Raw genomic sequence first — 15,393 nt, 5'->3', positions numbered from 1 at the left:
AATAAAATAATAATTTTATTATATTATCTATTTTTTTGTGTTTTTTCTTTTCGTTTTTAAGTTTGCGGATAAGATGGTAAAGGATAATAGTGTACGTGGCAGTCACCTAGAGCTCAAGCTGCAAAGTTTTTGGGTACATACATCACGTGTCCCTTAAGCCCGAGTCTTCGGAATGAGAACCAATGGAATGTTTTTATTTTATTTTATAAATTCGTCATTATATAAAAAGTCAAAAAATATTTTTATTATTATAATTTCTAAGTATTGGATTATAATTATAAAAGATATTGCTAGGTATATTAGTTTTTATGCCCTTTCTAAATAAACGTAATTATATTCACTATTATAATTTTAAAGCATTAAACATAAAAAAGAATATTGCTAGTTAAATTAGTTTTCATGCATTTTCTAAATAAACGTAAATATATTTCATCAGGAAAAAAAAGAGTTCTTTTTTGGTAAACAAAGATATTGCATATATTACTAAACATCGATATAGGGATTATGCTACCCAAAGAATGCAAAGTACACAAAAAGACGAAAGTGACGGATACAAAACGTTAAGCGAGGTACCTAAGTTACTACTATCTAAACTAATATGATTACTAGAGAAAGCTGATATATTCCGTATTCTTGAAATTCCTTTTTGATCATTCTGTAGGCTGAGTTGACAGAATCCGGTGGCACGTCCAACACAACAATCTCTTTTCAAAAAGTTGTTTGTAGTGGCTTCTTTATCTAATCTATTTGCTACTCCGTTGTTTTCCCTGTACCTGTTCCATAGTGGTGGATCATTCAGCTGATGTAGTAACCACTTGCAGTCAGGCAAAAGGTGAGACGCATGAGTATGTGGATTACACAATAAACGTATTACCGCCTGAGAGTCAATTTCAATTTCTAAAGGCTGAATGTTGTGCTGTTGTGCAATGCGTAAATCATGAAATAACGCTAACATCTCAGTAGATATGGAAGAGGAATTTTCTAGTGAACCCAAAAAACCAATAAGCAAAATCACGAGTGACTCCGCCAAAGCCGTCTCTTCCCGTGTCCTGCGGATATGCATCATTAGTATTCAACTTAAATTAATTTAGTAGGAGGTGACCAGGTTAAATTGATTGTAATGAAATTCCTGGTAGCTTTCAATTACCCGTTGTAGAAATTGACGATGATCAGGGAAGTTATTTGTGTGGTTAAAGAGATTATTATTTCGATTCGTCCAAAGGGTCCAAAGTCCAAAGCAAACAAGGATGACTGGAGGAATAGAATAAATGTCGGTATGGACGATTTTATTGATAAGATGGGGAATCCAGATCATCGTCTTTATATTCCTCAAGTCTTGGACATTGAGTAGGTGTAATAGCTTCAGTTGAGGCAACATATATGAGGCATGTGGACAGAATAATAAGATATAATTTATGTTTTCAGCTGAGCTGTGGCATTAAAAATATGTATCTGTTAGACAAATGTCAATATGTGCTAGATGGACTGTAGTAGGTATCCTTTAGTGGCAGCATTGCCAAACAAAAATCGTAATTTGGATGGTATAGGAAGTTTCCAAATCCAAAGAAAGATGTTGAGGGAAGAGTCATTGGGGGATGGATGTGAGGCTTTGTATAAGGACTTAATTAGTAGTGAAAATTCTGTCAGTGGTTAAACCCCAAATACGAGTATCTCTAGCGTCCGTCTATATACAAATATAGATAGATTTTATGTGACGGATAGTAGTATCGTTCAGCTTGTAAAGTAGTTGGTCTAAATTTCAGTGGTGATCACTGATATAATTTGCCACACTCTGTGTTAGGTCTTTCTGAGGTAGAGGGCCTATAATTTTTTTCAAGACATTTGTTCGCTGTTAACCAAGCATCTTTCTCAAAAATGTCTCTTTGTTGTCAACATTCCTATTTGACAAGTTGCCCATCCCCTAACTATGTTACGCCACGAAGGAGTGGTGGTCTTTTTGGAGTCAGCGTTATAAGGAATATAATGAGTTGTGAGTAGTTGGGACCAAAGAGAGAAGGGCTTAGTTACTAAACGCCATGAGAGATTAGCAATGAGGACTTGATTTTTGAAGTGGAGATCCTGGATCCCAAGACCCCTGGAAGCTCAATTAGAAGTGATATATTCCATTTAATAAGGTGGAGTTTGCGAGCTTGGTTAGTAGACCCACAAAGAAAAGCACTTTGAAACTAAGTGTGGTTGTCACACTTTTTGGAAGCATAGTGAATTGGATTACGTACATGATTTGCTAGGCTATAAAGAGTCGATCTAATCAGATCTAGTAGTACACCTTGCCATGGTCATGAATTTACTTTTCCATACTGCAAGATGAATGTTGAAGTTGTCAATGAGAAATTGGAAAGCACGACGTTGATATCGATTAGAAATTAGGGGAAAACCCAGGTATCTGCACATAACAATGCCTTTTTTTTATGTGAAAGGAACAAGAAAATGACATTGCATTTTTCATTACCGAGAGGGCCATTCATGTTACATTATCGGAGGTGGTAGTGTTTATTGCATTTTCATCTAGAGCTCAAGGGGGTCGTGCATCATCCAAATCATCTAAGGATGATATTGCATTTTTATTTGGCATTTAAAGAATATTCTTCAGTCACATTGATACCAAACATGACAATGTGCAAAGGCTATTGAGGCCACATCATTATCCTATCGATTGATTGTCATTCGTCCTATCGATGGACATGCAACATCATCCTATAAATGGATAATCATTCGTCCTATCGATGGACCAACATATCCTACCAATGGATCTTCAATCGTCCTATCGATGAATACGCATTTATATCCTGCCAATGGATCTTCATTCGTCTTACCGATGGACAAACAATTATTTTGTCGAAATATCCAATCAATGGATCACCTTCATTCGTCCTACCATATCCTACCGATGGATCACTTCATTCTTCCTACCAATGAACGTGCATCATATCCTGCCGATGGATCACCTTCATTCGTCTTACCAATGGACATACATCATATCCTACCTATGGACCTTCATTCATCCTACCAATGGACATGCAACATCATCTTATCGATGGATCGTCATTCGTCCTATTGATGAACATGCAACATCATCCTACCAATGGATCGTCATTCGTCCTACCGATGATCATACCCTCATTATCCTACCAATGGATCACTATCATCCGATCGATGGATCTTCATTCGTCCTATAGTTGGACATGGATTTGTATCCTACTGATGGATCATTGTCATATGTCCTACCAATGGACATGTATTCATTTTTCCAAATATCCCGTCGATGGATATTGTTTGTCCTTTCAACGGACTCACACCACGCTTCAACAATTAGATCAAGGGTGTCAGCATGCATGACTTTGAAGGAAAGATGATATTGAAGCACCAAGACAACAACATATCCACGAAAGTGTGCCAAAAAAATGACATAAAGTATCGTAAGAGATATTAACTTTTTCTTTAATTTTGTTTTAACTAATGAGTTTTATCTTAGTTTTTACGACAACATCCAAAAGGGTGCATTCTCAATTCAACCACAAGTAAAGGTTACGTCAAAAAGGACGCAACATAATGTGGAACTTTCAATTAAACCACACCCTTATCTGAAGGTCATGCGTACGACAAAAATTGAAGTGGTCAATTTTCTTTGTCTATTATCTCTTTCATCGATCCTATCCAAAGAAAGAGACGGTTGTTGACACTTAATTTTGATCCGACTTCTGCAAAATTAATACTTTTAAGTTTTTATTCTTTAAATAGTTCAAAATACATTTTTCTTCAATTTTAGAATAATTTATCGATTATTATCCTTATTTTTCAAAATATTAGGATTTTTCATTAATTCATTTTGAATGTTAGTTAATTTTAATTATTAATATTTTTGTCACAGTCAATCAATTTTTTTAATATTGTCTTGTCTATTAAATCATTATTTTTTTAATAAATTATATTTTTTATATGTGTCGTTGATTACATTTGTTTCCTATTTATTTTAATATTTGTAGCACAGTATAACAATATGTTAGAACACAGATAAATATTATATTACCCAAATATTTAATTAGCTAATGATTTTGAGCCCATGATTTCAATACAATAATTTTATAAAATGAGACATGGATGGATAAAATTGAGGAGGGGAAAAAATTTGAAAGAGGGAGGAAACTATTTTTTTTCCTTCCATCCTCACCTTCTCCAAAAAGCAGCTGCACCACTCAAGTCAGCCGCCACCGGCCGCTATCGCCACCGACGTCGAAAAATTTCTTCAAAATTTTACCACATCTTCCTTCCACCCTCCTCTACACAACTCCACAAATCATTTACTCTCGCAATATTTTCTCACAAACTAAGAAATAATTTGTGGATTACTCTCTATTCTCTCTATTGCTCTCTCTATTTTGGTGTACTTTTCAATGTTCAATTGCTACTCTATTTATAGAGTTTTTGAACCTCTTGATTGACATAAATGTGGCAACCAATTTCTATAAAGTTAAGTTGCCAACTTTCACCAATATTTGACTAACAATTTGAGCAAATGTGGAAGCCAATTTCTACAAAGTTTGGCTATCAACTTTCACCAAAATTTGACTATTAATTTCAACAAATGTAGCTACCAATCCCACTAACATTTGATTTTCACAAATCTTTCCCTTAATTTTGATTTTTCTTCTTTATTCCAAGGCTTGATCTCAATCTTTGAAAATCTTCAAATTTGAGAGGCTTTATAAAGATATCCGCAACTTTATCATGAGATTTCACATACTTGAGTTTTACCTCTTTCTTGGCAATGCATTCTCGAATAAAATGATATCCTGTGTCTATATGCTTGCTCCGGTCTTGATATACCGAATTCTTGGCAAGTGCTTGCACAGATTTGTTATCAACACAAATCATTGTGGCTTCAATTTGTAGCAGATTGAGTTCCTTCAACAAATAACACAATCACCTAAGAAAAACATAAAATCAGATGTGTTTTTTCTATCATCAACATCTCCCGCATAATCACTATCACAATATCCCACAAGGTTAAAATCATTAGAAGAAAAATAAAATAGCCTAAGGTCGATCGTACCTTTTAGGTAACGAAGAATTCTTTTAGTGGCCTTCAAGTGAGTGGAGGTAGGAGCTTCCATAAAGCGACTTACTACTCCAACTGCAAAGAGTATATCTAGTCTTGTACATGTGGAGTACCTTAAACTCCCTACGAGACTTTTGAAAAAAATGGAGTCTACTTTTTCACCATTATCAAACTTTGACAATTTTATTCCACTTTCCATTGGGGTGTTCACTGAGTTGCAATCGAACATGTTGAACTTCTTCAAAATCTCCTTTGTATAGCTTTCTTGAGATATGATAATGCCTTCCTCCATTTATTTCCCTTCTAGGCCCAAGTAATATGACATGAGCCTTATGTCCGTCATCTCGAACTCAAGGGACAAAGCTTTCTTGAAAGCTTCAAACAAAATTGGGTTATTACCCGTCGGAATAAGATCATCAACATAAAGATAAACAAGAAAAATATCTCCATTAGTATAACTTTAATGTAAAGAGCATATTCATGGAGACAACGAGTAAATCCATTGTCTTGAAAGTACTTGTCAATGCGACTATTCCACGTTCTTGGAGCTTGCTTCAACCCATATAAGGCTTTCTTCGACCTCAACACCTTATCTTCATGATTTTTTATTACAAAACCCAATGGTTGCTCAACATAGACCTCTTCTTCAAGAATTCCATTCAAGAATGACGATTTGACATCTAGTTGATGGATTTTCCACTTTATTTGCGCTGCCAAAGAAATCAGCAGATGAATCGTCTACTTGCGGGCAACGGGTGCATAGACTTCCTCGTAGTCAATGCCATGCCTTTGTTTGTAGCCTTTAGCCACAAGTCTTGCCTTGTATCTTTCTACTTCTCCATGAGCATTTTTCTTTGCCTTGTATACCCATTTAACTCCAATTGCTTGATGATCCTTAGGAAGAGTTGTTAATTACCAAGTGTTGTTCTTCTTGATTGACTGAATTTCCTCCTCCATGGCTTGTCTCCACCTTTTGTCTGTAACAGCTTCATCAAAATTCATTGGTTCATTATCAGTAAAGAGACAACATAAGAAATCAAATTAGTAACTTCTTCTGTGTTATCATAGAGTTCTTGAATACTTCACATTCTATGCAGCCTTTCACTTGAACTCTCTAGAGTAGACAGATATGCAATATTTGCTGGTGAAGTAGGGGGGTAACATCCTGTGTAGGTGCCATGATCTCCTGTTCTTCTCCATCTCCAAAATATGGAAGAAAATCATATGTTCTTTCTTCCTAGTGTCTCCTAATTTTATGCCGCTTCTTCATCAAATGCAACATCACGACTCACTACCACCTTTTTATTGTTTGGGTTGTATAACTTATGGCCTTTTCGAACTCGCGTCATATCTAATAAACACATACTTGACACTTCGATCATCAAGTTTAGCTCTTCCTTGATGTGGAACATGAGCATAGGCTATGCTTCCAAAGTTTCTCAAGTGATTGACACTAGGCTTTCTTCCGCTCCATGTCTCTTAAGGCATTTGATTTCGCACATTTTTTGTTGGAGACCTGTTGCTCAAATAAACTGTATAAGAAACAACCTCGGCCCAAAATTCTTTTGGCATACTTTTAGCTTTCAACATACATCTAGCCATATTAAGAATTGTTCTATTCATTCTTTCTGCAACTCCATTTTGCTGGGGCGAGTAAGGTATCGTTAGTGGGTGGCAAATTCCATGAGATTGACAAGAGTCATTAAATTCTTTTGAAGTGAATTCGCCTCCTCTATTAAGTTGTTACTTGAATCTCTAAGCTAGAGATGCATATTTTTCATATGAATATCATATTCTTTTTCAAATAGTTGACCCAAACTCACAATATTACTTTTCAATTTTTGCACATAGTAAACCTCATTAATCAATTTATGACCACCATATTTACAAGATATCAAAATGTACCTATCCCTTCAATTTGGACCTTTGAGGCATCTCCAAAAGACACATTACCTTTCACTGTCTTCTTTATCTACATAAATTTTTCTTTGTGTCCACACATGAGATTACTTGCTCCATTGTCAAGATACCATGAACTGCAATCATTTGTATCTTCTTCTTTAAGTGTCATTAACAGTGTTGACTCATCTTCGTCTTTGTTATTGTCAACAACGTTAGCTTTCTCTTCAACATTGCTACAATATTCCCAAGAGTAATGTCCAAGTTTATGACAGTTATAGCACTCAATTTTAGATTTGTCATACCTCATTTCATAGGTACCTTGATAAGCTCTATGGCATCTACCTCTTTGTTATCCACGATCACGATCTCTGAATGATTAGTGGCTTTTATCTTCATTGTTGAATTTGTTAATATAGTTTCTTCCTCTTCTACGGCCATCACGACCACCACAACCGCCATGGCCTCGCCATTGTCCATTTCCTCTATAACGTTTTACACCTTCTAGATCTTTGAAGGATGTCTGAGTTTTAAGAAGTTGATCTAATGGCTCTTCTTTTCTCCTTTTCATCTTTTCTTCGTGGGCTTGTAAAGAAAATTCCAATTGCTCTGCTGTTATAGAGTCTAAATCTTTAGACTCCTCAATAACACACACCACATAATCAAATTTAGGTGTAAAAGAGCGAAGGATCTTTTCTACCACATGCATATCATCTACTTCCTCCTCGTACCTTCTTAGTTGATTCACAAAGGCCATCAATCTTGAAGAGAAATCTAAAATGGATTCGGATTCTTTCATTTTTAAAACTTCAAAATCAGCCCTTAGAGTTTGGAGTTTTATCTTCTTTACTTTATCAACTCTTTGGACAGAATTTTGTAAAATCTCTCAAGCTTCTTTTGAGGTGGTTGCATCAGCCACTTTCTCAAACATGCCATCATCCAAACATTGGTGGATGAGAGTGAGGGCCCGTTGATCTTTCTTTCTTGTCTTTAACAAGACCTCTTTTTCATTTTGGGACAATTTCCTTATTAGTGGGTTTTGTATACCCTTTGTCAACAATGCCCCAAACATCTTGAGAGCCAAGAATGACTTTCATTCGTAGACATCATTTTTCATAATTTTCTTTTGTAAGACGAAAGTATTGAAAGGACAGTGGACTATTACTTTCCATGGCTCTGATACCACGATGTTGAAAAATGATAATCTCTCTCAGGATAATATTCATGTTAAATAGCAATAACAAGAGAGTAACAACGACACCAAATATTATAAAGGGGTAAATATGATACAATAATAATGATGACAACTTAATAGTATCAAAATATGACTACTCTTTTATAAGAACAACACTCTTTTATTTCACACAACTCACTAAAATATTACTCCACAATATTTTCTCACAAACTAAGAAATAGTTTGTGGATTACTCTCTATTCTCTATATTGCTTTCTCTATTTTAGTGTACTTTCAAATGTTCAATTGCTACTTTATTTATAGAGTTTTTGAACCTCTTGATTGACATAAATTTGGCAACCAATTTTTACAAAGTTTAGGTTGCCAACTTTCACCAATATTTGACTAACAAAATTTGAACAAAATGTAAAAGTCAATTTCTACAAAATTTGGCTATCAACTTTCATCAAAGTTTGACTATTAATTTCAACAAATGTGGCTAGCAATTCCGCTAACATTTGATTTTCACAGTAAAAACGACGAATTTGGATTCCCATTTTCATAAGGACAAAAAGTGATTAAAAATGAACCATGATCCATTATGAAGGGTCGTAATCATATTTTCCTCTTGTTGGAATTTGATTAGGGAAAAATCATTGCCCAAGTCAATTAAATTTATAGGCTCTGTAGGTCTCCAAGATATGTTAATTTTTGTTTGAGAAGTTGATGACCTATTGCTTTCCCGAAAATTTGAAATAAGTGTCAAAAAATCATTTGAATTATTATATATATTTTTTACTTTCATACCTAAACTATTGAAAGTCTGAATTTCATATTTAAACTATCAATTATTAATTTGAGAAACATACATCTCTCTTTTATTCCACTCTCATCATTATGTGTGTAGTATACTCTCTTATATTTTAAAAAAATTATCACATCACACTCCACATTGACAAAATATTCCACTTTGATAAAAATTAAATAAATTATTGTTATTAATTAAAGTTAAATATTAAAATATTATTATCCCAAAAAAAATATTATAAAATAAAATATAAAATATTTTTTTTACCCACTCCACCACTTCCTTTCATCGTACCCTCCCCCCTCAAATTTTTAGTTTATTTTTTAGTTTTCTTTGAAATTTTTTTAGAAGAAATTCTTACTTCATCTCCCTCTTTTCATATAATAATTTAGATATTGTTTAAATTTTTTAAAAGAAATAATTCTATCCCACCCACCTAATCCTTCGCTTTTAATTTTTTTTCTCGTTTTGTGTTATATATATATCTTGCCGCAAGATTTTATTTAAAAAAATTGTTTTTGTTATATTTGGTATGCAAGTAGAAAAAATATTTTTCTAAAAATATATGTATATATTTAACACAAAATGATAAAAATATAAAAAAAATAAGAGCAGAGAGTTAGATGGAGTGGTAAAATCTTATTTTTTTAAAAAATAAAAATAATATCAATTTTTTTATAAAGCAGTGAAGAGGAGGTGAAGTTAGAATTTTTCAAAATTATTTTATAAAAGAAATTTAAAAAAATGCAAGGGTAGGGGATTGTCGAGGAGGTGGGGTGGAGGACGGGGTGGATTGGGTAGAAGGAGGTGGTAGAGTTGGGTGAGAAAAATATTTTAAATTTTATTAAAAAATAATTTTTAAAAAATAATATTTTTTTTGGATAGTAATGCTTTGATCATTAATTTTTAATTAATATTAAAAGTTTATTTTATTTTGTCAAGTGAATTATTTTATTCATTTTTCAAATAAAAGAGAAAGTGTATTATACACACCACTGAGATGCGTTTTTCAAATTAATTAGTGATTTAGGTATGATACTAACAAAAAGTTATAACTTAAATGTATTTTTGACACTTATCTTCGAAAACTTTGACTATGAGAGAGTGTTTCCCCGGAGAGTAAATACTGAGTTTAAGTGAGATTCATGGTGGCTGGGATTGGTTGTCAGGTTGGGAAAGCATAAGCTAAGGAGAAAAAGGAGGAAAATTGCAGTGCAAAGTACTTGTGAGAGAGATTATGTTGTTATTATTGGCTAAGTAAAAAAAAAAAAAAAAAAGAGTTCAATAACTATATCTATGTTCAGTAAAATTTTACTCTAATATGTGTTAAAGGTGAAAAAAAAATATAGATATTTGTTGGAAAAAAACATTGGTGATAGTGATTTAATTCCTTTTGATCCATATTTAAGACTTTCTAAATGTTAAGATGTGTTTATCAAGTTCATTATCATCTTTGTTCTCAAGTAATCTAATTACTGTATAATATAAGAGAAAATAAATAAAGTAACAAAATGCTCACATATAATTTTTTTTAAAATCATCCAATATTCAGTAAAAAAAAACTATAAACAAGTATATTTGCCCCTATTGGCAATTCCTCTTTCACCTTATTTTATTTTTTCCTTTATTTTCACAATTAACAAATTAACTGTTATCATTTCCTATTGTAAATAAGAGCATTTAAATTGAGCAGTTCAGTTATCAATGTACCTGACGTTTATGAATCAGATGGTGACTTTTCAAAAATTAGTATTAGCGTTTAATTAATAAATGAATAATTGCATTAGAATGTGAGGGCCGGGGGAGGGTGGGTGGGTGGGAGCAACCAACAAATGCTAAAAAGAAGAAAAAAGACAATAATATTTGTTGGTTGTGAAGAGGTGTTATATTACTTTGGCTATAATCAATTTTTTTATATAGATATACAGAAAGTTAGTGAATTTAACCATATTTCACACAATTATAAAAGAAATTGAGTAAATTTATTAAATGATTTTATTGTAAATTAAGCCAAGAGAAGATAAAATTTTCATATATTTTCACAAAAAAATTATATATTTTTCTGTGTATTTCTAAAAATCATTTTTTTTTTTGAAAACTTTCTTATGTCAATTTTTAATTATTTATTTAACTTACAAAGTGAATGAGTTGTCACTTCGATTTTGTGTAACTCACCCACATGTCAAAGCAATGTTGTTCAATTCTATTTTGACTCAATTTTAATGGTGAGTAAGAGTAACCTTATAAAAGAAAGAAAAATCTAACAAACCTTAAAATCGTCGGAGCATGTAGTAGTAGTAGTCCCCTTGGAAGCAGCCTCTCTTTTATCACCTACCATTGGAAATGGTGGACTCCATGCATTCATAAGACAAGTTGTACAGTAGGGTAGGCATGACATATGTCACGCCTTCCACGTTTTTTGACTGGACCTCTAGCTTCATCGATGTCATCCTCATGACTCTTTTATGAGTGACTCAAGTCATTACTTTTATATGGCTTAAAGTTATTGACAAACACTTAAAATTATCTATATATATATTTCATAAACTGTGTTAAAATAATTCCTCCCCCCTTCCGAAATTTCGTTTAAAAATCAAACTCCCTCCAACTTTTAACAATAATTATCCCCCCTATCTTGAAATGTCTATTTTGCCCTTGATTTTCTATCTTCCATCACCTATTTATACAAATAAAAATAATAGATAATATAATAGCTTTTAAATATATTTCAAAAATAAAAGAAAAATATTAATAAAAATAAAGGTATATCCTATAAAAAATTTAAAAGATTATCTATTTGTATTGTAAGTAATTTTTTATTTTTTAATTTAAAAAATATTTTATTATTGATAAACAAAAATCATTTATCTATTCAGACATTTAAGAATAAGAAAGAATTGAAACATGCATTTATATACATATACATATTAAATGCTTGTAATATTAAAATAATAATCATAAATAATAACATAAGTTTTAATTACAAATTGATTAAAAAAATTATTCAACTTATAATTTTAATGTGCTTAAATAAAAATCTATAAATACTTAGATTAAGAAAGATAAATAGTATAAATTAGAGTTTTGATTATTATTAAAATATTCACTTTTTACTCTACTCATTTATCTCATTATAGAACGTCAATAATTTATATATTCAATTAAAAAAAATTTACTTTAGTTTTTTCGAATAGAAAAAATAATTTTTGTCTTTAATAGAAATATTTTTACCTAGAATAAAAAAATCATGATTTTAAAAAAGTAAAAAAAAAGAAGATAAAAATTGATAATACAAAAGATAAAATAGGCATTTTAAAATTTTAATTAGGATAAAAAATAATTATTATTAAAAATTGGGGAAGTTTGATTTTTAAATTAAACTTCGGGAGAAATAATTCTGTCCCTTCACAAATTACATGATTCAAGGATATTATAGAGGGGTGCGGGGGTCACAAATGCCCCCTTTTGGGATCGCCATTCAACAAATGATTGAGACATATCCGATTTAGGTTTAAAATCTTCTTCTCAAGTACATGTATAAATTGTCTTAAATCTCATAAAATGTGTCTCAATTTTTTTTGTCCTTTTTTTGCTCTTCAAATTTCAATAAATTAACACTCAAATTTACTTCAAATAAGCTCAAATTTAAAATATAAATCACATTTATATCATAATGACTTCAATCATCATTTTAATCAAAACAATAACAAATCTAACAAACACATTTTAAACCATTTTAACTTTTTTGAAATATGTTTGAGTTTCAGTCAGACACGAATTATGAGATTCATGTTAAAAATTAGCCAAAGCTTGTGTGCATGTTTGGAATTTTTTGTCCAAAAATAATAATTTTATTTTTAAAATTCCAACACTCAAATTTATTATAAATAATCTCAAATTTGAAACATAAGTTTCATGTATAATAAAGAATAGACTACAATTTGTCAAATAGCAACAAACTTAACAAATTATTAGCACTCTTTTAATTTTTTTCATTTATGATTGTGCTCAGTTATATATGACTGATTAACTAAAATTTTAAGACATGCATCTGAATAAGTAGAAGCAAAACCAGAAGAAGCGAAAATATATATATTTTGCAATAAATTTCCTAATATTGGATATTCATAAAAAAAGGTTATATAAAATATTAGGAAAACTTACATAAATATGCTATAATAAGAAAATATTTTTTATTAATAGCAATAATATTATTTTTTTACTGAACACTTGTAATATATTTATAATATAATTTTAATATATATTATCGAGAATAATTTATAAAACACATATACAAATTTTATTCATAGATAATATATTTATCACACACTTTAATCACTTATAATATATTGTGTTAATTTCTTACCAAACAAGCATAATATATTTTAAAACACTTATAATACATTCATATTGCATGCATAATTTACTTTTAATACATAGTAAATTTATCATAGTATTGCTATAGATGATAATAAAAAAAAATCGCTGAAATCAGTAATTATTTATTAAAAAATACACATTCAAATAATTTTTCCCAAATATTACTTTAAAAAAATAGCAAAAATTAATACCCCATAATATTTTTATCTCATTCACAAGTGATAAGATTTTGAACAAATCAAATGGACCATCGAAATGTAGGCCATATTTGATACCCCCTAGCTCAAACACATGGGGAAGAGCTAGAATTGGATTGAAAGTTCGTTTCAAACTATATATTCCGCCGAATAAATTTATTGACTTTATCTTCTGCCCAATAAATTTTATATTTTGATTTTTTATATGATACATTTAATACTATAAGAATTAAAAATAATTTAACACTTTCTATACATTTTTAATGAAAAAAAGTGTCTTTGAATTATTGAAAAAAATATTAAAATGTCTTTTATTTATTTATTGGATCTAAAATATTTCTTGATATTTGTACTAGGTTCAAAAATAACATTTACAAGAACATTTTAGGCCGCTACAAAGGTCTGAATTTCAGTAGAAAACTGATACCTCCAACATCAATGTGATGCAAAGACGTGTAAAATCATTATAAGCACCGCGATGAGAAATGGAGAAGGAGAAGTAGTTGTACCTTTGGACCTTTCTCACAAGTAGTCTTCCCTCGCCTCAGGTGAAGTAGGAATCGAACGCTTCAGGCTTTGAGTTGGAACGGGGGTTTCCAGAGATTTTTGAAGCGTGGGTTTCACTGTTTTGGGGATTGATGAGAGTGCCAATGAACAAAATTGATTGTGATGATTTCTCTGTTTCGGTGATTGATGAAGGAAATCAAGATTGAAGAGACGAAATTTGGGAATTTTCTGTATATCTCTATTAATATTCTATCCATCCATCTTATATACAAATACCTAACTAATAATCTATTAAAGAAAATAAAAAAAATCCTACATATTTGTGCTATTCTCATTGGCTGAAAAATATAACAAACTAACTAAATTTGTTTTTATGTACAGGTGTTGTATATTGAGATGTATGGTCCAGATTTGATCCATCAAGATTGCTTCAATGGTTGTGATGTTATCTTGAATATCAATGGCTATGATTTAATGTGGCAAATCAATGGCTGTGATGAACCTGTCCATTATTTGGAGATTTGGACATAAATATCTTCTCTATCTTCTCTTCTTCTGGAGACTTCTTTTTATTTCTGTCGGTTGAGTTCTTCTTCTTTCTTCTTTGTTTTTCTCTTCATCTTCACTTCATCCGCTTGCTGCATGTTCAACTTCAGAGATGGCTTCTTGCCAACATCCCCCCTCAAGTTGGGGGGAAGGGTCATAACACCCAACTTGTCCATCAACGCACGGTGAGAAGCCCCAGAAAGAGGCTTGGTAAACAAATCGGCAAGCTGATGATGAGAAGGAACAAAGTGCAGTGAAATCAGACCGGAGAGAAATTGTTGACGCACGAAGTGACAGTCCAAATCAACGTGTTTCGTGCGTTCGTGGAAGACCGGATTCCGAGCGATATGAATAGCTGCCTGACTATCAGAATGAAGAGGAATAGGGAGAGATGGAGGAGTAGATAGATCATCCAGTAGACGCACTAACCAGGTAAGCTCCGCTGTAACTCGTCTCATCGATCTGTACTCTGCTTCGGCAGAAGAAAGGGAAACAGACATCTGTTTCTTTGATTTCCACGAAATAGGAGCACCTTCCAGTGTAATAAAGAAACCACTAACTGATCTACGACTGTCCTTGCAGGAAGCCCAGTCGGCGTCGCAAAAAGCAAGGAGATCAAAAGAAGGCAGAGATGAGAGAAGAATACCTTGGCCTGGATCTTCCCTAAGATAACGAAGCACCCTCAGAGCAGCGGAGAAATGGGAAAGACAAGGCCGCTGCATGTATTGACTAAGGCACAGAACGGCATAGGAAAGATCAGGTCTAGTATGAGTCAAAAAATTCAATTTTCCAACTAGATGCCGAT

General features: G+C 31.9%; 1 protein-coding gene across 1 annotated transcript; it reads right to left on the bottom strand.

Moving 5' to 3' along the window:
- Positions 1–448: 448 nt before the first annotated feature.
- Positions 449–11,285, bottom strand: LOC129874384 (uncharacterized). Its single transcript, XM_055949667.1, has 2 exons — positions 11,228–11,285; positions 449–1,049 (listed from the first exon to the last, which is right to left on the bottom strand). The coding sequence occupies exon 2, from the start codon at positions 953–955 to the stop codon at positions 503–505; it is 453 nt and encodes a 150-aa protein (XP_055805642.1). The 5' UTR covers positions 956–1,049; positions 11,228–11,285; the 3' UTR covers positions 449–502.
- Positions 11,286–15,393: the final 4,108 nt, after the last annotated feature.

The sequence above is a fragment of the Solanum dulcamara genome, chromosome 11 (assembly GCF_947179165.1).
Source record: "Solanum dulcamara chromosome 11, daSolDulc1.2, whole genome shotgun sequence".
In the NCBI taxonomy this organism is placed as follows: domain Eukaryota; kingdom Viridiplantae; phylum Streptophyta; class Magnoliopsida; order Solanales; family Solanaceae; genus Solanum; species Solanum dulcamara.
The sequence above is the reverse complement of the archived record's forward strand: the minus strand, read 5'-3'. Positions and strand labels throughout refer to the sequence as shown.